This window comes from Phocoena phocoena, chromosome 4 (genome assembly GCF_963924675.1).
Source record: "Phocoena phocoena chromosome 4, mPhoPho1.1, whole genome shotgun sequence".
Classification (NCBI taxonomy): Eukaryota; Metazoa; Chordata; class Mammalia; order Artiodactyla; family Phocoenidae; genus Phocoena; species Phocoena phocoena.
The window spans coordinates 135,173,597-135,199,949 of record NC_089222.1 but is presented as its reverse complement, the minus strand read 5'-3'; the positions used below and the strand labels follow the sequence as shown (position 1 = coordinate 135,199,949).

Below are 26,353 nucleotides of genomic sequence, written 5' to 3'. Positions count from 1 at the left end.
AGTGTAAGAAATTGTACTAATTGTTTGTAAATGTCATTTCAATTCTTACAAGGCCTCATAAGACAAATTCTCTTAATTCCACCTTTTAAGATGTGAAGAAATTGAATTGCAGGTAGTAAGAACTTAACCAGGGTCACACTGTTAGCTTGAGAGATAGTTGCCTATCCTGCCCAGGATCAAATGCCAGAACTAAGCAAGACGTGTTCAAATTTGATTTTTGCCTTCTCTACCAATTTTCTGGCATATTGCACTAACTTCTTAAATAGGGGTCAGCAAACTACTGCTCTTGTGCCCATCTTCCTACTACCTGTTTTTGTACAGTCCACCAAATAAGAATAGTTTTTACATTGTTAAATGTTCGTGGGAAGAAAAGGAAAAGTGATGTTTCTGTGACACATGACAGTTATACAAAATTCAAATTGCAGTGTCCATAAATACAGTTTTATGGAAACACAGCCACAGTTATGCTTTATAAACCTCTGATAGCTTCCTGTTACTTAGAGCAGAAGTAGGCAAACTATGACCTACAGCCAACTGCCTATTTATGTAAGTTTTTACTGGACATAGCCAGGCCACATTTGTCTCTTGTCCAAGGCAGCTTTCATACTACAGTGGCAGAGTTCAGTAATTGCAACACAGACTATATGGCCCTCAGAAAATATTTACTATTTGACCCTTTATGGGCTCTAGTCTTAAACATTTCTTTGAATTTATTGTAACTTTAAAGTCTATTATTTATAAGACTAAAGGTTTAAAAACAGTTATTTTCAATTTGGTGTCTAAAGTTAAAACATTTTCATTTTTAACTGAGATTTGATGATTTTTAAATCTTCTAAAAGTGAAGCCCAGGGACTTCCCTGGTGGCCCAGTGGGTGGGAGTCTGCCCTCCCAATGCAGGGGGCCAGGGTTCAATCCCTGGTCCGGGTAGCTGGATCCCGCATGCATGCCGCAGCTAGCAGTCTGCATGCTGCAACTAAAAGATTCCGCATGCCGCAACAAAGATCCCACATGCCGCAGCTGAGACCCAGCACGGACAAAATAAATAAATAAAAGTGAAGCCCAAAGAAGGGTGATTGTTCATAGATTTTGCTTTAATGCAATAAGGAGCTTTAAAGTACTGCTCTAATCCTTAAGAGTACACAGTCATATTTCTCAAATTATGAATCCTAGTTGTTCACAAATAAATTGCTGGGATAAAATGTTATTTGTATGATTACAAATAACTACTTAAATCATATTTAGAAATCGTGGTTTCTAAAGTATATGTATTCTAAACTATCAACTGTGGTTTTCTTTCTGCAGCTTTCATTTTCCTGCTGAATTCCTGCTTTGCAGACTGAGCAATGGCAGCCCGAGTACTTGTAATTGGCAATGGAGGAAGGGAACATACTCTGGCCTGGAAACTTGCACAGTCTAATCATGTCAAACAAGTGTTAGTTACCCCAGGAAATGCAGGCACTGCCTGCTCTGAAAAGATTTCGAACACTGGTAATCATTTTTTTGAAGTAAAAGTGAACGATTGTAAATGATAAAACTGTCACTCACATCTCTTCTTTATAAAGGTCAATTGCTGTTCAGATTTGAATGCTTTTTTTAACCCAGAAATTTATGTGGTAATTTGAATACTTGCCATATGTTGTAATTTAAGGTATCCTGTTGTTCAGAGTGTATCATTTTCTTACCTTAGATTATTTTAAAACTTACAAAACACGTCCACTGAAAAAGTTACAAAATGCCTAATATAGGTTAAAGGTGTTTTGGTGTGTATTTTGGGGAATGCAAAATTGAGCAGTGCTATTAAATGTAAGTTCTGCCAATTCTTACTCCATAATAGATCTCAGCCTTCATCTCTTCCACTGGTAAATAGGAAAAGATGATTGATTCTTATGCTGCATTAAATTCTTCAGTGACTTCTCATAGTAGTCAGCATAAAACTCAAACTCCTGTCCTTACGAAACCCTCTGTGATCTGGCCTCTGCCGGCCTTTCCAGGCTGATCTTTTATAGCCCTTGTTTTCTTTTCACTGTGCCCTATCCATGCAGTCCTGCCAGTATCCCAAACAGAGCTGCCTTGGACTTCGTTCTCACTCCTAGCATGACTGGCTCTTCATCATTCAGGTCTCAACTTATGTTACCATCTCAAAGAGGACTTTCCTAAAGTTTCTAAGTAAAGCATGTTCACCCCCCAATTCATTTGTTTTCAATCATGAACTATTATCTGTATCTTCTTTTACTTTTGTCTGTCTCCTATCTTCATTTCCCTCCTAGAACATAAGCTCTAGAATGTAAACTGCATGAGGGCAAGGAAGTCACATGTCTTTTTTAAAATAAATTTATTTATTTTTGGCTGCGATGGGTCTTCGTTGCTGCGCGTGGGCTTTCTCTAGTTGTGGCGAGCGGGGTCTACACTTCGTTTTGGTGAATGGCCTTCTCATTGCGGTGACTTCCTTGTTGCAGAGCGCAGGCTCTAGGTGCGCAGGCTTCGGTAGTTGTGGCTCACGGGCTCTAGAGCACAGGCTCAGCAGTTGTGGCGCACGGGCTTAGTTGCTCTGCGGCATGTGGGATCTTCTAGGACCAGGGCTCGAACCAGTGTCCCCTGCATTGGCAGGGAGATTCTTAACCACTGCGCCACCAGGGAAGTCCTGTGTCTCCTGTCTCATTTTGCACTGTGTGCAATGTGCCTAGTACCCTACGTGGCACATAATATTTATGGAGAGAACATAGACCCAGCAAGGTACCAACTGGGAGAAGATAATTGTGTACATAGGAGCAAAAATAATAAGAAAAAGATAAGAAAATATCTGCTTCCCTGGGATCTTAACTCTAGGAGTGAGGTATTGTATTTTTTTTTTTCTTTAAAGAAATGGCACATTTTATCTAGATGCAATTGATGTTATACAGACCAGCCCATGAAAATCTCCCAATACTGTCATGAGGCTGCTATCACTTGTAGTGACAGGTTAGGTGTGTCATCTTCCTCTTGCCACCCTTTGCTGTGCTGAGGTAGTTGGCTCTGTTCAGCCCAGTTGTGTTTGCAGCTACTAACCCAGAGTGCATGGTACTCCATCCTTATCCCACTCAGGCAGTTCCTGTAGATTGAGAACTCTGCCTTTTCTGCACTTATCCCCTACACATCACAAATACCACATATGTACAGAGACTTCAGCCAGCTTAAGAATGGTGGCCCAAATAACAGTGAAGCAGAAGAGCGCCTATAGAACCTACTCATGATTAATATATGGTTGATCCTACTACTCCTTAGAACTCCCATCAAGAAAGAAAATTTACCTGGCTTGTACATTGGAGAAGTGAGCTAGGTCTTAAAAGACATCCTTCAGTTCTTAGCTTAAACGTCTTTGCACAGAGACCCTTTCTGGCTTAATCAGAAATAGCCTCCCAGTTTACCTCACATCAGATTTGCCTAATTGTTCACACTTTGTATTATTTTGCTTGGATATTTATAACTCAACATTCCCACAGTGAAATATAAGCATCTTAAATACAGGGACCCTGTTTGTGTTTACATCTTAACCTGGTGACTAGGACAGTATCTGGCATATAGCAGTTCTCAGTAAATCTTGAATGAATGACATTTAAAAGACCAGTTTCTGAGTATATTCTCTGGTACACTTTTTTGTTTACAATCAACACTGGCAACATGAACACCATAGTCAAGAAAGTATAGCTCTTGGAAAACTTACTCAGTTCTCTGCTATCACTGTAGTGATAACAAAGCAGAGAACTGAGCTTTGTTGGTTAGCCTGATGTACTGTGCTCTGAATTTCTCATGGTGAAACTCATCTGTACCAGTAAAAGAAAACCAACAATTAATAGGCATACCAGGGCTTCCCTGGTGGCGCAGTGGTTGGGAGTCTGCCTGCTGATGCAGGGGACATGGGTTCGTGCCCCGATCCGGGAGGATCCCACATGCCGCGGAGTGGCTGGGCCCCTGAGCCATGGCCGCTGGGCCTGCGCGTCCGGAGCCTGTGCTCCGCAGCGGGAGAGGCCACAGCAGTGAGAGGCCCGTGTACCGCAAAAAAAAAAAAAAAAAAAAAAAAATAGGCATACCAAAGTATAGTACTTACATTTCAGATAGACAGTTAACTTAAAGAATGTTTTTATAAACAAGGTGGGTTTGTTTCTTTTTTCTTTTCACAGACATCTCAATCAGTGATCACACTGCCCTTGCACAGTTCTGCAAAGATGAGAAAATTGAATTTGTAGTTGTTGGACCAGAGGCACCTCTGGCTGCTGGTAAAGTTCATTTCTGTTTATTATTATGGTATACACCGTGCTAACAGGAGCTTGGAGATCATCTCATCTAATACATTTTACAGATGAGGATTTCTAATATAATACACTGAAAAAGCTTTCACCCTCTTGAAATTTATGGATTCTAGGATTCCCCCCCCAAGCATCAGTAGTATGAATAATAAGACTAAATTTGAATGAGAGATCAAATTTGCAGCTGTAGGAAATATTTTGTTTTTATTCTGCTCTATTCTGGTGTCTATTTAATAATCCATATATTTGAATATCACACATGATTTTTGTTGGATTTGAATCATGTGTCAGTAGCATTTTGTTTATATCCTATATAAAACATGAAAAACGTAGTTATTCTCTGCCATTTGCCTCATCTCAATGTATATTTAGCCTGATCCTAATTCTTCAGAATGAAAAGGCCCTGCAGAGAGCTGGGCTACGGCTGCTTGTTTCCATCCCTAGGAATTGTTGGGAGCCTGACATCTGCAGGAGTGCGGTGCTTTGGCCCTACAGCAGAAGCAGCTCAGTTAGAGTCCAGCAAGAGATTTGCCAAAGAGTTTATGGACCGACATGGAATCCCAACTGCACAGTGGAGAGCTTTCACCAAAGCTGAAGAAGCCTGCTGCTTCATTATGAGGTAAATAGAAGATAGCCTGTGAAGGGCACTTGTTATATGATATTTGAATATACGGGTCACTTTTATGTTACGAGTTTTAGTAAGATAATTCTAGGGGAAAACTCATAGGATGTAGACTGCCTTTTTCCAACATCAAAATAAAATGGGATTTACTCTTGCGGTCTTGCAGAAAGATAAATTTTTTTTTTAAGATAAATTTTTTAATGTTTGTTGCTGAATAGTTTCTAGGGGAAAAGGATACATTTGGTTGTATAGGTGTTCCTTCTTAGCCAAATTGACACAGTGGCATCTTACCACATAAAGGATAGTGATTTTTTTCATCAATAATTAACTAGAGTGAGGAATCATCACTTGGCCTTCTGCCACCACTGTTCAATCCTAAATCTTAAAATTAAACATCCTGTTCTCTATTATATGGAGAACATTGAGCAATAAATGAATGTTGGTAGATACATGCCTTTGCCCCCTATTTTTGTTGACACTTTTCCTTTTTACCTGGTATGTTTTCTTTTTAGTTGGGTCAGTTTCATTCTTTGTTTTTTCTTCATCCTACATTGAATTTTATTATTTCCTAGTAGCCAGATACCTTCCAAGTAACAATTTTGTTACTTACTTTGGGTAAGTCTCCTTCTAGATCTCCAGTTCTACTCAACAGAAGAAACTACCAACAACAGTTTCTTATGTGTACTTGGAGAAATGATCTGTGTATCCATGCTTATATTGGTCTTATACAGCTACATCTTTTACTTGAAGGAGAGCATGATTTATTACTTTGTATTGTATCTTAAAAGGTCATTCCATATTCATGCTATGCAAGTGCTGTTTTCCCCCAAAGATTTTGCTTATATGATCTCATGATAAGTGAGAAAAGCAAAACTGTATGTACCATATGACCACAACTATAAAGGAATACATAGGAAAAAAAATCCTGGCAGGAAGTACATCAGAATTGTGTTAGCAGTTTTTTTTTTTTCTGCTTTTCAGTTGTTGCTATAGCATATTATTACACAATGCCAAAGCATTTTAAACTTTTGAATCTTAAAGATTTATTGGATATTAAAATTTACTCTGTCTTCACAGTGCAGACTTCCCTGCTTTGGTTGTGAAGGCCAGTGGTCTTGCAGCTGGGAAAGGGGTAGTTGTCGCAAAGAACAAAGAAGAGGCCTGCAAAGCTGTACAGGAGATTATGCAGGTAAGTTGATCCCTCTTAAAAAGTTTATAATTTTCTAGTCACACTGGATAAATAAATACTGTTAAGCTTACAAATATTCCTCAAGGCAAGGAAAACGTATAGCAAACAGTTATTTTTCATAGTACTATGTATTATAATCCATCTCTATAAAAGGGTTATTACACATCTACACTGATGGCTAAACTATGATTCTGTTCTTTGCAAGTAAGTTCTGTTTAGCATCCTTTGTTGTCTGCTCTGAAAAGTAGAAAGTCCTCAGACTACAGAACATATAAATAAATACTCAACAATCCATGAGGACAAAAAAAGTATTTATCCTTTGTGTCTCAGGTCTAAGAAAAGTGAAGCAATGAATTAATATACTTAGCTTTTTATGATCCTTCTTGGTTGTTGTGGGTTTCTCCCCCTTGTGGAAATCTGTTTTCACAGACATTAGTATAATTATTGTAAGCAAACATAATTATAGGTCAGAAATAAGAGTTAAATGGTAATGATGAAAACATCTGTTTTTCTGTTAACCTTATTTGAAACTGGAAACCTGGATCCCCAGAAGAGTTTAAATGATGTGTTCATCTCATCTGTACCAGTGCTAACTCTACATCATTGCAACTCTGAAAATAGGAAACATTCGGGCTTCCCTTGTGCACAGTGGTTAAGAATCCGACTGCCAGTGCAGGGGACACGGGTTCGAGCCCTGGTCTGGGAAGATCTCACGTGTCGCGGAGCAACTAAGCCCGCGCACCACAACTACCGAGCCTGCGCTCTAGAGCCCGCGAGCCACAAATACTGAAGCCCACGCACCACAATGAAGAGTAGCCCCCACTCGGGGCAACCAGAGAAAAGCCTGTGTGCACCAATGAAGACCCAATGCAGCCACAAATAAATAAATAAAATTAAAATAGGAAACATTTATATATGTTCCTTTGCAGCTTTCAGAGAGAGAAAGAGAAATTATAATACTAGTGCGTTGGTTCATAATACAAATGGTGCAAAATGACAACAGCCAATTAAGTAAATAGTAAAAGCTTATAATTTATTTCTCTTTGTTTTGTTTTTACCGACAATAAGGATAAAGCTTTTGGAGAAGCTGGAGAAACAACTGTCATTGAAGAACTTCTTGAAGGAGAAGAGGTGTCTGTATGTATATTCATCTTTTGGACTTTTACAGAGTATAAGCTGTGTTATCTGACCTATGATCCCAAAAAAGGCTTGGTTTACTCTGGTCGCTTCATCCAAGAGCATAAACTGAGCAGTTACACAGGAATTTGTATACGTTTAGTATTTCAGATACAAATGAAAAAAGAATTTATCTTCTTTTTTTTAAATATATAAGCTTATTTATTTTTGGCTGCGTTGGGTCTGTTGCTGCGCAGGCTTTTTCTAGTTGCTGAGAGCTGCGGGGCTACTCTTTGTTGCATGCGCGGGCTTCTCATTGCGGTGGCTTCTCTTGTTGCAGAGCACAGGCTCTAGGTGTGCAGCCTTCGGTAGTTGTGACACATGGCCTCAGTGATTGTGGTTCTCAGGCTCAGTTGTGGCTCACAGGCTCTAGAGCACAGGCTCAGTAGTTGTGCCACATGGGCTTAGTTTTCTCCGCAGCATGTGGGATCTTCCCAGAACAGGGTTCGAACCCGTGTCCCCTGCATTGGCAGGCAGATTCTTAACCACTGCACCGCCAGGGAAGTCCGAAGAATTTATCTTCTTTTAATCAACCCCAGTGTAGCAGTAGGCAAATTGGACTTACATCATCCCCAGTGTAGCAGTAGGCAAATTGGATTTATATCACCCATTATTTAAACAGGGGAAAGGTTGAAATTTTTTACTTTGAGAGTAGCGCCCCGCCCCCCAACCTAGCTCAAAAATTACAGATCCTTCAGAACAGAGTATACAGGATCTTTTGATTCTCGATCTAGGAAACTTAGGGTTATTTATGTTTTAAATCATTTTACTTTAAAAAAGAAAACTTTTCCTCTAATTAGAGTTAAGTTACATATAGTTCTCCTTATTAAATTATTTTTTTACTTTTTGGCATTTAAGGTTAAGTGGACCGTTTGTTTTCTCTACAGTGTCTGTGCTTCACTGATGGAAAGACTGTGGCCCCTATGCCCCCAGCACAGGACCATAAGCGATTGCTGGAGGGAGATCAGGGCCCCAACACAGGGGGAATGGGAGCCTATTGTCCAGCACCTCAGGTACTTCACAGAGGCTCAGCTGAAGTTCAGTAGTCATTTTTTGGTCTTCTCAAAGAGCTCTTAGACACTTTGTTTTTTTTTCTGTAAATGATATTACTAATCAGCAAATTGGTTTTCCTATTAAATGAAAAGTGTCTCTTCTGGTCTCACTCTAAAACTAACCTTTTCTAAAAGCCTTTGAGGAACTAACTTAAGTATCGATTGAACAGATCCTTCTAGCCCCTCCTTATTCATCTTTGGATATCCAGGGCCCTATACACAAGTGCTCAGTAAGAGTGGGTATGGTGAATTGAGAACCAGGTCAGACTACCATTTGTTCTTCTAGTCTTTCTACTTCATAACGGATAGAGCATGTTTCCAAACAATTCCTTGACAATGTTTATGAAAAATATGCATTGAGCATATTATAAATAGATTAGCACTTCAGAAACTCACCCATTTCCTTTCACTGCTGATAGTTATAATTGTTTGTGCTAATAATATGGTGCCTTTTAGATATTTTTCTTAAGTAAAAGATTAAAAACCAAACAGGGTTTACTTTAGACTTTGTGTATTAAAACTACCATTTGGTAAAAGTGATTTTATTTATATATATATTTTACTTAAAAAAAATTGTTTATTTATTTATTTTGGCTGCACTGGGTCTCAGTTGCAGCATGTGGACTCTTAGTTGCAGCATGCATGTGCAATAATTTCTACAATTAATTTATAAACTCTAGATTCTCAATTTATAGGCTAATGAGGTATGCATAGAATATACTATAAGTATACAAAGGAGCCTCAGTGTGGACGAGGACTTTTTCAGCTAAATACCAGTTACATTTAAATAAGTCTCTATGTTCCCTAGGTTTCTAAGGATTTGTTGCTAGAAATTAAAAATACTATTCTTCAGAAGACAGTGGATGGCATGCAGCAGGAGGGTGTGCCATACACAGGTAAGCATATTGATGTCATTGTGGACATTATTTATAAAGTAAGTTTGCACCATTTTCTTTTTTTATAAATTTATTTATTATTATTTATTTTTGGCCACATTGGGTCTTTGTTGCTGCACACGGCTTTCTCTGGTTGCTGCAAGCACGGGCTACTCTTCGTTGTAGTGCGCGGGCTTCTCATTGCAGTGGCTTCTCTTGTTGTGGAGCTCGGGCTCTAGGTGCCCAGGCTTCAGTAGTTGTGGCACGTGGGCTCAGTAGTTGTGGCTCACGGGCTCTAGAGCACAGGCTCGGTAGATGTGGTACATGGGCTTAGTTGCTCCGCGGCCTGTGGCATCTTCCCAGCAGGGCTCGAACCCGTGTCCCCTGCATTGGCAGGTGGATTCTTAACCACAGTGCCACCAGGGAAGCCCACCATTTTCTTTTTTTAATTGACCACTGTTATAACATTTGTTACGGCCATTCCAAAACTTTCAGTACTATAAGTTTATATTCTGATTTTCACAGTCACAATACAGTGTCTTCATTATAGATTTTTTTTTTTCCATTTTTTAACGAAGGTATCCTCTATGCTGGTATAATGCTGACCAAGGATGGCCCAAAAGTTCTGGAGTTTAATTGCCGTTTTGGTGATCCAGAGTGCCAAGTAAGTAATAAAGATAATAATATAAAGTGTTACTTTGTAGAATATGTGTGCTGTTTTAATCTTAGGATTTATCAGCCTTGAAATAATTACCTTTGAGAAACATATGCAAGTTCTGGTATCCCAGTGAATAAAATGTCTAAGGACAACTGAAATTTCTCTCAGTTGCCATGTTGATTATGTTTTTCCAGGTGATCCTCCCACTTCTTAAAAGTGACCTTTATGAAGTGATTCAGTCTACCTTAGATGGCCTGCTCTGCACATCTCTGCCTGTTTGGCTTGACAACCGCACTGCCGTAACTGTGGTCATGGCAAGTAAAGGTTATCCAGGAGACTACACCAAAGGTGTAGAGATAACAGGTGAATATTAGAGAACAAAAGGTTGGATTGCAATGTGATAAGTGACCAGTACCACAGTAGGCCTTTGTCCCATTCAATGTTGTGTTCCTTTTAAGGGTTTAGAGACATCAGTAACCTTTTAGGGGTTTCTAACATAAGCATGTTGCTTATTGGATACGGGTGTCCAGATATCCAAAATTACTGTATTTAAAGAACTGCCATCTGTTTCTCTTCCTGCACAGCGAAGACTTAAGTGGGCCTAGCTAAGTTTCCAGAGAATCATCCAGTGCTGCTTTTCTCGTCCATCCTCCAAGAGCCAGGAAGATAATAGGAATGTATGAGAGTTGGAGGAACTTTAATATAAATTACATCAAGGATAAATAAGTTCCAGCACGATGAGGCCAACACCAGACCTTTAAAATCCCTAGCAGGCTGTCATTTGGCCTCCCTTAATACCCCAATACTGTGTTTGATACAAACACCCTATTTACTGTCTTACCCAGACAGTAAGTCCATTGCCCTGTGCATCCCACACATGGCAGCTGGGCAGTTAGGAGCTGATTGCCTTTTAAAATGAAGAAAGGGAAGGGATAGAATCAAGATCTTTTGTATTGGTGAAATTTCCCTAAGATTGGGGTGACAGGTGTCATAGTTATTTCTGACACCCCAATATTGGGTGTTACTGATACCACCACATACTTGAGTACCTGTGACTGAACGCCCCTATGTTATAAAAACACCTGGAGGGACCTCCCTGGTGGTCCAGTGGGTAAGACTGCGCTCCCAATACAGGGGGCCCAGGTTCGATCCCTGGTCAGGGAACTAGATCCTGCACGCGTGCCGCAACTAAGAACCTGCATGCCACAACTAAGACCCAGAGCAGCCAAAATAAATAAATAATATATAAATATTTTAAAAAAATAAAAACACCTAGAGAAGACACAATATTATAAACAACTACAATAAAAAAATGTTTTAAAGAAAATTTGATACAGCAAAAACAAAAAAAACACCTAGGGAAGATGTGTATTAACAGATTACCAAATATGGTGCTAAAAGAGAAATGGAAAAGGACAAACTAGGGACATGAAAGTTTTTGGGGGGGGGACTTCCCTGCTGGCACAGTGGATAAGAATCCGCCTGCCAGTGCAGGGGACATCTGTTCAAGCCCTGGTCCGGGAAGATCCCACATGCCACGGAGCAACTAAGCCTGTGCACCACAACTGTTGAGCCTGTGCTCTAGAGCCCATGAGCTTAGAGCCTGTGCTCCACAACAAGAGAAACCACCTCAATGAGAAGCCCGTGCACCACAATAAAGAGTAGGCCCCGCTCACCACAACTAGAGGAAGCCCGCACACAGCAGCAAAGACCCAACTCAGCCAAAAATAAATTAATTAATAAGGAAAAAAAATTTCTTTTTAATTAAGAGGTTGTCTTTTTATAAACTGTCCGTGTTGGTCATTTCAGAATTTAGAAAACACAGTCTAATAATATTTTAAATGTAAAATATATATGTGAGATCTTAAAACTAATTCAAAAGAAAATGAAGCAGGGGACTTCCCTGGTGACACAGTAGTTAAGAATCTGCCTGCCAGTGCAGGGGACACGGATTCGATCCCTGGTCCATGAAGATCCCACTTGCCACGGGGCAACTAAGCCTGTGCACCACAACTACTGAGTGTGTGCTCTAGAGCCCACAAGCCACAACTACTGAAGCCTGCATGCCCTAGAGCCTGTGCATCACAACTACTGGGCCCACTCGCTGCAACTAGAGAAAGCCCGCACACAGCAACGAAGACCCAATGCAGCCAAAAGAAAAAATGAAGCCAGGGATTTTCTTTTAGGCTGAGCCCTAAACCTAATATAAATCATATTTGTGTTAAAATTTTACAATTGTTGTATTAGGGAAAAGATTAAGAATATGTTTTGCATTGCAATGATCTTACTGGTTTTTTTAAAAAAGAAAGCAACTTCATTTAGTTGGCTATGATAAAGCAAAAAGATATTCTTTTACTCTTCAGTAAAAAATGTGATCAAATGCAGGATTTAGGGCTTCCTTGGTGGCGCAGTGGTTGAGAGTCCACCTGCCGATGCAGGGGACATGGCTTCGTGCCCCCATCCGGGAAGATCCCACATGCCATGGAGCGGCTGCGCCCATGAGCCATGGCCGCTGAGCCTGCGCATCCAGAGCCTGTGCTCCGCAACGGGAGAGGCCCTAACAGTGAGAGGCCCGCGTACCGCAAAAACAAAAAAGAAAAAATGCAGGATTTATTCATGATGTTTAGATTTTGTTCATTTTTTTTTTTAACTTTTCAGGAGAAAATAACTTTATGCTTCTAGTTTCAAACTTTTCAGGGCTTAGCTTCTTTTTTTTCCCTTCCTTATTGAAATAATCATTCTTACATGAGATTTATGATAACACAAGGTTTTAGTAATACAGTTATCACCCTAGAGCAGAACAGACTGTTCTTAGGAGAAAGGCTGTATTTACTATATTACATTAATTCCTTTCTGATAGAATTCTTGTGAAGATTCATTTAAGTGAAATAAAGATTTTATTTAAAAAAACTTCTGGAAATTATAAGCCACAGTGTAGAATATTATTACTGCAATTGATATGTCAAATATGCTCTCTTACAGGGTTTCCTGAGGCTCAAGCTTTAGGACTAGAGGTGTTCCAAGCAGGCACTGCCCTAAAAGATGGCAAAGTGGTGACTAACGGGGGTAGGGTCCTTACAGTAACGGCCATCCGGGAAAATCTCATCTCAGCCCTTGAAGAAGCCAAGAAAGGACTAGCTGCTATAAAGTTTGAGGGGGCCATTTATAGGAAGGACATTGGCTATCATGCCATAGCTTTCCTCCAGCAGCCCAGGTAAACTTCTGACTAAGGTGATTATAGCACAGCTTCAGAACTGGCATAAATGGTGATGTAGAAAACTCCATTAACCCTGTACTAAGTCATTGTCATTCTGTATTCTTAACTCTATGAGACTGATCTGATTTTTTTATATATATATAAATTATTTATTTATTTTATTTTTGGCTGTGTTGGGTCTTCGTTGCTGGTGTGGGCTTTCTCTAGTTGTGGCGAGCAGGGGCTACTCTTCGTTGCGGTGCTCGGGCTTCTCATTGTGGTGGCTTCTCTTGCTGCGGAGCACAGGCTGTAGGTGTGCAGGCTTCAGCAGTTGTGGCTCGCGGGTTCTAGAGTGCAGGCTTAGTAGTTGTGGCTCATGGGCTTAGGTGCTCCGTGGCATGTGGTATCTTCCCAGACCAGGGCTCGAACCCGTGTCCCCTGCATCGGCAGGCGGATTCTTAACCACTGTGCCACCAGGGAAGCCCGACTGATCTGATTTTGATTTGCATTTAGTTTGAATTGAAACTACTAGTTACAGCAATATTCAAATGAAATGGAAAAAACTTCATGGTAGCTCATGTTTGAAAAACTCAATAAGATCAGTGCTGTTGAAAGATTTTTTTCTCATTGTACGTTTTAGATATATGCAATCAGTTGTCAATTATTCATCAATAAAGAAGGGGGAAGGTTTTTTTTCCTTGAGTTATCATATATTTATATATTACTGTTGTATTTATCTTTTTTTAATAAATTTATTTATTTACTTATTTACTTTTGGCTGCATTGAGTCTTCATTGCTGCACGTGGGCTTTCTCTAGTTGTGGCGAGTAGGGGCTATTCTTTGTTGTGGTGCGCAGGCTTCTTGTTACAGAGAACGGGCTCTAGGTGCACAGGCTTCAGTAGTTGTGGCACACGGGCTTAGCAGTTGTGGCTCTCAGGCTCTAGAGCACAGGTTCAGTAGCTGTGGCGCCCAGGCTTAGCTGCTCCACACATGTGGGATCTTCCTGGTCCAGGGCACGAACCTGTGTCCCTGCATTGGCAGGCAGATTCTTAACCACTGTTCCCCCAGGGAAATCCCTGTTGTATTTATCTTAGTTCATGATTTTGTCAAAGAATTCAGGATGAAAATATTGGTTGTCTAACTTTGCAACTTTATTTGATTGTACTATAAATTTTGGCCATCTCATTTGGTCACTGGATTTATATTTATTACTGAAATGTATTTTGTAACCCTTTATTGATTCATTTATTGTCATATACAACTAACTATTCCTTTGTAAAATCAATGAACTATTAACTGCAAATGTGGGTATTTTGACCTCATCACAATTACTATTGCTCATTGAGTTCATCTATGAGAAATAAATGTGTTTTAGGACAAAATGAGAAATTTTTAGCAACTTAATTCAAGTTACATTGTTACCGATAGGCAAATTTTTTCAGGTTAAATAATGGAATTTTTTTTTGAACATTAAAATACCATGCTAAAATTTTATTTTTTATTTTAAAATGACTAGATTCTATTGAAATGACCTATTTCAAGTGACTTGAAATCTTAATACTCATCTGATTCTTCAAAGATGAAGAAGATGAGAGGCTACAGTGCCAATTGCTACCTGACAAAAGAGTTGTTTTCAACCAGTAGAACTTCGTTTCCTATATAAGCATGACCCCAGACTGCTAACTTTATTGGAGTTAACTGCCACATTTCTCTCAAGTCTGTACCCTGGCACCTTGCTTCTAATAAAACTTGACATATTTCTTCACGTATCCCTGAATCCCACTAATCCAGAGTTGTCATTTTTGTAAGGCAAGACTAATGAACTCACATTGCCATTTATAAACTCGATCTCTAAATGTACTGTTCCAACTTGTTGGCGCTATTATAGATGGAAATGATGCACTGAATATCATTACCTGGTTTTGCTTTTTTTAGAGTTTTTTAAATCTTATTTCTTACTGTCTTTAGTTATAAGGAAACATACAGTTCTCTATTATTGCAGTAAGGGCTCAGTTTCATTATTGAGGGATTTCTTTGTAGAGTCCTTATAATCTTAATTTTCACTTTTTTGACTCCGTTTTGGCACTCCTTTCCTTCCCATACCAAAATTGAACAGAGAAATATTACGGCCAAATATTGGTATATTTAACTGCCTGTGACAAGTACTTCTGGAAGAAATAGTTAAGTTAGAGAAGTAGTTACAAATAGTGAAGTTCCAAATAGTGATGATCAACTGAGGAGGTTGTTTAAACACATTTCAATTCCTAGGACCTGCCCTAGACCAGCTAAATCAAAATCTCTGGATATGGCCCAGCGTATTGGGGGATATGAAAATCACTAGTGATATCTTCTGCTTTAAATAATATTTTAAGGTTAAAATAATTCTTCCCTGGCATTTAGGTGATGTCTTTTGTTTTTTTAAACTCTTTAGGGGCCTGACTTACAAGGACTCTGGGGTAGATATTGCAGCTGGAAATATGCTGGTCAAGAAAATTAAGCCTTTAGCAAAAGCCACCTCCAGACCAGGTAAGTCAGGGCCTGTCCTTTGCTAGTTCATTAACTGTGACAAACATTGTGTATTGATTTGTGCTTTGTAGTTTACTGAGGAAAATGTTCCAGATTAATGCCAAGTTGCTGTAAGTTTTGCCCTATTTAAGCCAAACTCATAGTGTTCGGCTTTCTTATCTCTAACACTAAAAGCATTTCTTACCCATGATCTTAAACTCAAAAGGATATGTATACCCCTTTAATATCTGCTTTCTTGATCAACTCTTTGCTGTTGAAATGCAGCAAGTAATTAGTTTTCTCTCCAACAGGCTGTGATGTTGATCTTGGAGGTTTTGCTGGTCTTTTTGATTTGAAAGCAGCCGGTTTCAACGATCCTCTTCTGGCCTGTGGAACAGACGGCGTTGGAACTAAACTGAAGGTAATCAGACACTTATGTGAGTAAAGGCCTTTTATGAAAGATATGAAAGAATTTACTGTGTATCAAATACATATCTTTCGGGACTTCCCTGGTGGCGCAGTGGTTAAGAATCCGCCTGCCAATGCAGGGGACAAGGGTTCAAGCCCTGGTCCGGGAAGATCCCACATGCCGCAGAGCAGCTAAGCCTGTGAGCCACAGCTCCTGAGCCTACACTCTAGAGCACGCGAGCCACAACTACTGAGCCCGCGTGGCACAACTACTGAAGCCCGCACGCCTAGAGCCCGTGCTCCGCAACAAGAGAAGCCACTGCAGTGAGAAGCCCGCGCGGCGTGACGAAGAGTAGCCCCCCGCTCGCCACAACAGCCCACGTGCAGCAACGAAGACCCAATGCAGCCATAAATAAATAAACAAATAAAATACATATCTTTCCCTTCTTGACATATATGCACTAAAGAGAACCACACCAAGTAATCATACAGTTGGCTACAATAGCTACGTGTTTCTAATAACACAGTGTTGGTGAGACTATATCCAGATAGAAGGGTTATCTTAGGGGAGAAAAGGGAATACTTTCGGACCAAGTAGCTTATCGGAACTTAGTGTTCTTTTGTCGTTAGGTGTTCAGAGCACCTAGCCAAAAGTCAGTAATATTGTTAGCCTCCACTGATAATTGACAAGATATAGTTTGGAGCTTATTCTCTTATGTGGATGTTTATATTCTTCTGTAGATTGCCCAACAGTGCCATAAACATGAAACCATTGGTCAAGATTTGGTTGCGATGTGTGTAAATGATATTCTGGCACAAGGAGCGGAGCCCCTCTTTTTCCTCGATTACTTTTCCTGTGGAAAACTTGACCCCAGTACAACTGAAGCTGTTGTTGCTGGAATCGCTACAGCTTGTAAAAAAGCCGGATGTGCTCTCCTCGGTATGATCATCCATTTTAATCACACATCACACCTTCTTATGTATTTCAGCCCTATGTACAAACATGATCGGTTACCAGTATACCTAACGAGACAAACTGTGTCATGAGACGAGGCAAGTAAAATATAGATGATACCACCTAAGGACAACTTAGACCTTTGTGCCCTCGAACCCTCCCCTCAAGGCTTGGTCCCCAGACTGAGACTCATACTCCACCATTGCCCAGGCCTTATCTTCTCCCTGATCCTTAGCCACCATCTCACTCCCATCTCTCTCAGTGGCCTCCTGGACAGACAGGGTAGGGGGCTGTTTCCTCCTTATGGCCCTGCAGCAGAGGCAGATCGGGTCTTGGCTTTCTGAGTCTTAACTTAAGCCTTATTTTCCCACAGAAATGACACTAAGAATAAAATGTACCCAAGGTTTACAGAAATATTAAATACATACATGAGAATTTTGAACACAATTAATTTGTAGGTTGACCAAGGAACAAAACTACCTGTTTTATATTACCATTTCTGTGGACAGGTATGTCCCCAAAGCCAAACTTGCCTTTCAGCCGTCTTTGAGAACAGTTCCTAATTCGGATCTGCCTGCCTAGACCCTGTCTTTACACAGTATGGTGGTCATATGAACTATGACATATTTTTTAGGCCAGGGCATTTAGAGTTAGGCAGATCTGATTAAATCACTTCTCTAAGCCTGTATCATTATTGGAACATAGAGTGATTGTAAAGATCAAATACAGGTGAAAGCATTTCTGAAACTAACTGCTGGAGAAATGGTGTCATATTCAACTGAGTATTCATCCCGTAAAAATAATGATGTTTGGAGGCTATACTCACCCTTTGTGGAAATTCGCGCTATTTCCCCTGAAATCATGCTTAGATGTTTGCGGAATACAGCTTTTGTTTAATTGTTCATATGAAGAGTAGCTGGTGTCACTACTTCCTAGACAGGTTTATAAGTATTTGGTGATTTCTTTGCTCTTGTTTTCTCTTTCTGCCAGGAGGTGAAACGGCAGAAATGCCTGACATGTACCCTCCTGGAGAGTATGATCTAGCCGGTTTTGCCGTTGGTGCAATGGAGCGGGATCAGAAACTCCCTCACCTGGAAAGAATCACTGAAGGGGACGCTGTTATTGGAATAGCTTCATCTGGTCTTCACAGCAATGGATTTAGCCTTGTGAGGAAAATTGTAGCGAAATCTTCCCTTCAGTACTCCTCTCCAGCACCTGATGGCTGTGGTGGCCAGGCCTTAGGTAAACATACTCACATTTAAACTCTCCTGCTTGGGAATGTCTGAGCAACCACTTAGTTGGGTTAGGCTTTCATTACTTAAAGTTAGAATGGAACAAACTGCATATATTTTGGTTTTGTATTCATAGACTAAGTTTTTGTCTCATCTTCCTAATATACAGGTGATTTACTTCTAACTCCAACCAGAATCTACAGCCATTCACTGTTACCTGTCCTGCGTTCAGGACATGTTAAGGCCTTTGCACATATTACCGGTGGGGGATTGCTAGAAAACATCCCCAGAGTCCTGCCTCAGAAATTTGGGGTGGATTTAGGTAAGGTTGCTAAAAAGAACGTTTGCTCAGAAAACTGTTATGAGAAAAAATACATTGTGGAAGGAAACTTTATGGGTAGTTAGTACACATATGATTATGTGGAAAATTCTTTTTTATTTGGCTGTGCCAGGTCTTAGTTTTGGCATGCAGGATCTTTTTAGTTGTGGCATGCGGAATCTTTAGTTTTGGCATTCGAACTCTTAGTTGTGGCATGTGGGATCTAGTTCCCTGACAAGGGATCAAACCCGGGCACCCTGCATTGGGAGTGCAGAGTCTTAGCCACTGGACCACCAGGGAAGTCCCTACCTGGAAAATTCTTAAATCATTGGGGCTTCTTGGGGAAAAAATAGGACTGACCCTTTTCCACCTTTTCTCGCTTCATTAGCCGTGTTTATAAGGCATAAAGTCCTCGTGTGATTGACTTAGATAAAATTCTTTAAGCAGATTCTCCAAGGGGGTCAGTAAGTTCAAGCTCTATCAAGATGGAATCAGGAACATGCTGGGAAGGGAAGTGGTAGTTATTAAATAGTCTGTGCAGGGGATAAAGGAGACCTGAACCAAGGCATAGAGAAGGGAAACAGATTGGAGAATCATTTTGTGCTTAGAAGGAAAAAAGAAGTCACAAGTTTCTAGTTTAGTAGGTGAGTAGATTTGGAATAGGAAGTGGAAATACAGTGTTTTACATCTTTGAAGTATTTATTGTAGTGTTTTTGTGAGCAGAAGTTAAGTTGGGTACTTATATGCAGATAGTAATAGTTAATCACAGAGAGAATAGGAGGGACCAAAAGGTTGTTCCTCAATATTCCACCCACCTTAAAGTTTGGCAGAGGTAGAATTTCTAAAAAAAGAATAGTCAAAATCAGGCAGTAAACCATGTAAAAGTATCAACTCCGAGCAAAGATTTCAACATGACACTGGTTAGCAGTGTCAAAAAGCAGCTTGGTGAGGATACCACCCCCCATATATTGGAGTGGGGGGGGAGGTGATGGCAGAGATACAGAGACAATGAGTGAAGATTGCTGTTTCAGGAAACTTATTGGTTAGGAATTCCCTGGTTGTCCAGTGGTTAGGGCTCAGTGGTTTCACTGCAATGGCCGGTTTCAGTCCCTGGTCAGGGAACTAAGATCCTGCAAGCCATGCAGCAGGGCCAAAAAAAAAAAAAAAAAAAAAGAATTTTATGTGTGTGTCTATATAGGTATTACCTAAAATTTTTTATTAGAGATTTTTGTTGTATTAGAGGATAGGTTCTTACACCTAAATCTAGATTTTTTTTTCACATTCACAAAAGGGTAGTATGCCGACCTTTACTGGAATTCAGCCATTAGAGCATCTAATTCATTAGGGGATTTCTAAGACTCTAGTTAGTTAACACAGCACAAAACTTCACTCAGTCATGAATACTGGCCAAGTGTGACAAGAAAAGTGTTCTTAATGCCTGAGGTACAAATGGATCCCAAAAAAACTTCTGAAAGGCCCGTTTATAGTTTTACCCTCTATAAAATAGCAGTGCTGGTTTTAATTTCCATAGGTTTGTATATGTACATACTTCTATACTTTGTGTCAATAATAGGTTAATTGAACAACTCTTGCCTGTTTTCAGATGCCCAGACCTGGAGGATCCCCAGGATCTTCTCGTGGTTACAGCAGGAAGGACACCTCTCTGAAGAAGAGATGGCCAGAACATTTAACTGTGGGATTGGGGCTGCCCTCGTGGTATCAAAGGATCTGACACAGCAGATTCTGCAGGATATTCAGCAGCACAAGGAAGAAGCCTGGGCGATCGGCAGAGTGGTCGCATGTCCTGAAGGTAACTGTTCCTTATTTAGTTGCTCTGTTTCAAGCCATTGATAGGCAACTATCTTTACGCAGCTGTAACATGAAAACACCCATGCCAGTAATACCATGCATCTCTTCATTTCTGCCTCAGGGCTCTGACACCTCTGTGTAGCAGTCACATATGCACAACTACACCCTGCAGGACAGCCCTTGACCAGCGGGGCGAGAACTAGTGAATAAATGCCCACTTTAGGGACAGAAGGAGGGAGCGGTTCTGAGGCACAGTCTACATGGCTCCTTTGAGGGTTTCAGTGGAATCAAGCCCCAGTTGCCCACAGTGGTGACCAGTTTAATAACACACTCTTATATTGGCTCTTGCCCATCCTCATTCTGGTTCCCTAGGATCACTTCCCAAAGTAATCACCTCGCATGTAAGACCTTGTCTCAGGCTCTGCTTTGTGGTTCAGCTCACTTCAAGGAGTAGTGAGCAAGTACCCTGACCAGTACTGTGTATGACTTAGAACCCTGTTAGCAGTACTAGAAATCGGCAGATTGACAGAAAACCAACTCAGTTTCTCTAACAGAGATGTCAAGGCTTGTTAATTTTGTCTGTATCTGCCTTTCATCCCTTTATTGTATGGCTTTCACTTTCAGGCAGGCTCTCCAAATACCGGAAAGATGTCTTGAGCCCACATCCTTCAACTCACATTGCAGTAAGAGAGGCCCTCTCTTTCTCAACATCCTATATCAAGTCTTTGAACAGCCTTGCTTGGGTCACATGCCTCCCCTTGAAGCCAAGAGGTCATAGCACTATTGTGGATGCAAGACTTGCGGGAAAGGGGAGACAGAACACTGGCAGGCAGTAACATATCCACTTTATGTTTAGATATAGTGCTGTACCTTTTAGTTGAAGTGGGCAGTTATATACGTTCACCATCAGGAAGTTTGTATGAATGAGTGACGATAAGTAAAGCAAACGTATTATTTTAGTCCTTGCATATCTTATTTTCAGAATAAAATACAGTACTCTAAAGTTTTTATAGAATACTTCTCTTTCCATATTACTGTTAATTCACAGTTGTTCTTTTTTTATTTATTGGGTGTGTTTGAAACAAAGGTTCTCCTCGTGTGAAAGTCAAGCATCTGATTGAAACCATGCAGATAAATAGATCAGTGTTGGAGAATGGCACCCTGAAAAATCATGTCTCTGTTCAACCAAAAAAGGCAAGAGTAGCTGTCTTAATATCTGGGACAGGTGAGATGTGGCTTCCTCTTTACTATAGAGCTGTAGAAATGCTCTTCCTTTTCTCCCACCCACACGCCCCCCCAAAAAAAAAAACCTCCTTCCGACTGTGAGAACACTCTTAGTACTGGGGCTAGGTATCATTAAGGAGTGTTATCTTTTCTACATCCTCAGTCTTTCCACTTTCTCAGGCATTTGAAGCAGCTTCTAAAGGAAAAGTAGAGGGTGTGGGGAAGATGGTTGAAGAGAGAGAAGCTAGAAAAGACAGAATGGAAATTCCAACTTCTTTTGAATCATAGCTTTGTAGTTGAAAAGTCTTAGGACAGTTGAGGCTTTTTTAAATTGTTAATAGTAACAATACAAAATTTGTGTTTGACTCTGCGGACAGCGGGGTAGAGTCCTAAGAGCATTGTATTCTCTCATATGGATGGATATAGTATGATTCTTTTTTCCTTTTATTTTTTATTTTTTTTATTTGCACCATGCCATGCAGCTTGTGGGATCTTAGTTCCCTGAGCAGGGATTGAACCCAGGCCCTCAGCAGTGAGAGCAGAGTCCTAACCACTGGACGGCCAGGGAATTCCGTCCACTGTTTTAAGTAACATTGCTATGAACATTCTTTTAATATACAATAAGTTTGTAAGTGCATATCTGGTTATTTCTTTAGGTTAACTTTCCCAGAAGTATAATTGCTTTACAAGTCTATTTTAAGGTTTCAATATACTTTAGACCCAAGTTGATGGTAAAGCAAAGAAACTACTGTAAGGGTCATAGTGGTTTATTCTTCTTCAGAGGGTTGATTTTTTTTACTTAATTAAGCAGCTTATTCCTCATCAATCAGTTTTAAAATCATGTTATACTGTTTCTACTGGTATGCTAAATCATATTATTTTGCAGGAGCAATTACGTATCCTTGAACCAGGAGTGCCTATGTTTTTGTAAGATACTAATCCATTATTCTAAGAGGAACGGAATTTTAAAGCCTCACATATTTTGCCAATCTTTTCTAAGACATTTTCATTCAAAAATCTTGACCATTCCCTATTCAAAATGGTATAAACGTTTTAAAGAAGTGTGCACTCACCTGTGCTTTTCTCCCTTTTTCAGGATCAAACCTCCAAGCTCTCATAGACAGCACTAGGGAGCCAAGTAGCTCTGCACACATTGTTGTTGTGATCTCCAACACAGCTGCAGTGTCTGGCTTAGATAAAGCAGAAAGAGCCGGAATTCCCACCAGAGTAAGTTACTTTGAAAAGTATCCTTCAAGATTATTTACACTCATAATCTGCCCCCAAGTGTTCTTCGGATGCCTGGATTTGGGGCGGGTGCTGAGCTTGCCTTTATATTCATCCTGTCCATTCCTTAATTCTTGACATCACGTGTATCTTCAGAAGGAGGTGAAGTATAGTCTATATAAAGGTTGAGTTTTAAATTATTTTTGGTAATTTGTTGGAAATGGATTGTACTTATCTTTTTCTATTCTAGGTAATTAATCATAAATTATATAAAAATCGTGTAGCATTTGACACTACAGTAGACCAAGTCCTTGAAGAGTTCTCCACAGACATAGTCTGTCTTGCAGGATTCATGAGAATTTTATCTGGCCCCTTTGTCAGAAAATGGAATGGTAAGCAAAAAGAGTTTGATACTACATTGAGGAATTGACTGAAAATGGGCTATAGGGTGGTGAACTTGCCAGACAATCCCAGTCATGGTATTTACTGTGACGGTTTATTTTGACACACGTCATAACTGAATTTCCTTTGCCTTTAGCACAAAGAATAATGATTTATTATCCTGCTGTCTCTATCAGTTTTCTTTGGCCTGCTGTAATTACGGTTTCTAACGTAGCTTAGGTTGGTTTCACATTACTGCAAACATATTATTTCATCTTCTGGATAAATATTGGGAAGAGACTTTTTTTTACTTGTTTAGAAGCAAGGGAAGGTGACTCTCTGTATCCCAAAATAGAGTTCCTCTTCTGAGGGACTGTGAACCATTGCCAGAAGATGGAAAGGAAGGCATTGTTGCCAGATAACATAGTGTCTGCTGTTAATGCCTTTCCCACAGAAGTTTTGACTGCTTCCTGTGGTGCTTTTTTGTGCACATATTTGGTCAATAAATGTATTTCCTCTTCGGAGAGTTTGTTTTCTTAAGTGAATATAGTTAGAGCACTTGTGGTGTAATATACCACAGGCAATGCTTTTGGTGACATAAGGCACACAGACTGACTAATCCGGCATCTGTGGATTAGTCACATGTGAACATGCCACTTCATGGTTAGAAATCAAGCACATAGACACTACGCAGGAACCTCCTGTCTTTCTAATATTATGTGCCAGGGACAAGCTGAATTTTCTTCAAGAGCCCTATGATCCAGATTAGAACCCCTCCCATCCAGCTTTGAGTCAGTGCAGGCGCCTGCTCAGAAGCCCCTTGGTGTGTCTTCAGCTGTGCAAGGCAGAAACCTGCTGCTCCCAGGGCCTCCTTGGATGAGAACGTGTATTTCACTTTTCCTCATTTCTGTCTTTGACAAAGAAGACACCCATCCTAGAAAAACCTTGCTCCTATTGACTCCTGATTCTAGACAGGAAGGTGTATGTTCCTTTGACAGAATACATAGGGTTTTTAAATTCTGAACACTATGTTTTAATTAATTTCCAGGGAAAATGCTCAACATCCACCCATCCTTGCTCCCTTCGTTTAAGGGTTCAAATGCCCATGAACAAGTCCTGGATGCCGGGGTCACCGTCACTGGGTGCACCGTGCACTTTGTAGCTGTGAGTATGTCTCTTTCTACCAAAATCTTATTAGTATTTACTGTAAATTGTACTTGGCAGAAGTAATGTTCAAAACTTTCTCACTTTTCTTTTCCAGGAAGATGTAGATGCTGGACAAATTATTTTACAAGAAGCTGTTCCGGTGAAGAGGGGTGACACTGTTGAAACTCTATCTGAAAGAGTAAAATTAGCAGAACATAAAATATTTCCCTCAGCCCTCCAGCTGGTGGCCAGTGGAACTGTACGGCTTGGAGAAAATGGCAAGATCTGTTGGGTCAAAGAGGAATGAAGCATCCTAATCCAAGAATGGAGCCCGCTTTGAAAGAATTCTAGCTGCTTGCAGGGTGACTTTTATCGTGGACTCAGCCTGAAAGACAGCTAAGACATATATGTATTGCTTCCAGTGGTCTTTCAGGTTTTACCTGTTTGGGGCCTTTTTGTTCATCATCAAAACAGGCATTCAGAATTCCTTTTACTTTCAGCCAAATAAGATACCAAAACTTAATCTTTCTTATATATTCGTTTTCGAAGAGCTAATAAGTCTAATAAGTTAATATCTCTTCCCCATATTGTATATCTGTACTGATTTGAATTGAGACTTCTCTAATTATTCTGATCCTAAGTTGGTGTCATAAAATTTTGAGGTAGTTCCCATTTCTGAGGGATAGTGTTCTTTGTACTTTGAAATATCATTACACATTCCTATAATAATTGACAATTTTTGTAACACCCAGATTTTAGCTTCACAGTTTGGGAGGATGGAAGGCAATCTACTCAGACTAGTAAAGAGTATAATGGGACTGCATGATTTCCCACTCTAGCCAGTCATTTCCAATGTGGATATGCAGTTCTGGAACTGGGAGGTCTAGGTTGACATACTGGGCCACATGTGCATGACCCTACACATAGGACCACATTTCTGTCATCGCTGAGCAAACAGGGAATGGCCACCTGGCCCATAGGCAGCCAGCCAGCCTTAGACTGCTGAGCCACCTTCAGGGTGGCCTGAGAGCTCTGCCTGCCCAACAGGGGGGCACCTTACTGGAAGGGTACCTTGAAGCCCTGTTCAAGTCCTCCCTTGGAGTTTAAACTCAAAACTTAATGGCACAGGACTCTTACAGTAGTTATATACAGAAGAGAGTAAACTCTCGCCTTAATACAGGAAAGAGGGTCAAGAGAAGCAGAGTGCCAGAAAAAAGGACAGACACCTTTGCCAAGAGACCCTCATCACTGCCTCTGGTGCAAGTCAGTTTCCCCAGGCAGCTGGCCAACATTACCCTACCTCTCCTTGACTGTAGTCAGCAACTGCCATCAAATGATGTCCAGGTACATCATTTTACATAGGTGTCTTTGCTGCAAAAACAATTGACTCACTTTTTTCTAGAGAGCTCACTCAACATAATAAGCACCTATTATGTATATGCCAAACTAGCCTATGAAGTTTTTAGAAAGTTAGAAGATATAAAGGAAAATGTTACTGGTTGATAAAATCATATACTGTAATAAAAGTAGAAGCTGGTACCAGGGTAAATTAGAAAAATCAGTAAGAGTTTATGACTTGAGGAATACAATTTTCCAGCCCTTATTTAGACACTAATATCCACTAAAAGGAACCTGGACACCATGGAAGGTAGCTGATTCAATATCTTCAGATAGGAAGAATCAAAGTGTGTCTGAAATACGTGGTTGACAGAAACTAAAAAAAAAAAGGTTGAAAGTAGCAGGGATGATACTGAAAGGACAGAGGAGTCAGCTGAAAGGGTGTCCTGCTGTCTAGTTCGTGATAAACAATATTATTTGGACATGTTGAGTGTGTGAGCAGCTGTTGGTTTATAATGATACTCAAAAGGTCATTTAAGGGGCTTCCCTGGTGGCGCAGTGGTTGAGAGACCGCCTGCCGATGCAGGGGACACGGGTTCGTGCCCCGGTCCGGGAAGATCCCACATGCTGCGGAGCGTCTGGGCCTGTGAGCCGTGGCCACTGGGCCTGTGCGTCCGAGCCTGTGCTCCGCAACGGGAGAGGCCACAACAGTGAGAGGCCCACGTACCGCAAAAAAAAAAAAAAAAAAAAAAAAAAAAAA

General features: G+C 40.4%; 1 protein-coding gene across 1 annotated transcript; it reads left to right on the top strand.

Moving 5' to 3' along the window:
* The first annotated feature begins 1,310 nt into the window (after positions 1-1,310).
* Positions 1,311-24,562, top strand: GART (phosphoribosylglycinamide formyltransferase, phosphoribosylglycinamide synthetase, phosphoribosylaminoimidazole synthetase). Its single transcript, XM_065876075.1, has 21 exons — positions 1,311-1,488; positions 4,158-4,253; positions 4,728-4,902; positions 5,983-6,094; positions 7,163-7,231; positions 8,158-8,283; positions 9,131-9,218; positions 9,776-9,861; positions 10,050-10,218; positions 12,838-13,069; positions 15,484-15,578; positions 15,869-15,978; positions 16,707-16,905; positions 17,911-18,162; positions 18,322-18,474; positions 20,075-20,281; positions 21,368-21,505; positions 22,601-22,731; positions 22,979-23,120; positions 24,158-24,273; positions 24,371-24,562. Exons 1-21 carry the CDS (start codon positions 1,344-1,346, stop codon positions 24,560-24,562), a joined length of 3,033 nt encoding a protein of 1,010 aa, XP_065732147.1. The 5' UTR covers positions 1,311-1,343.
* Positions 24,563-26,353: the final 1,791 nt, after the last annotated feature.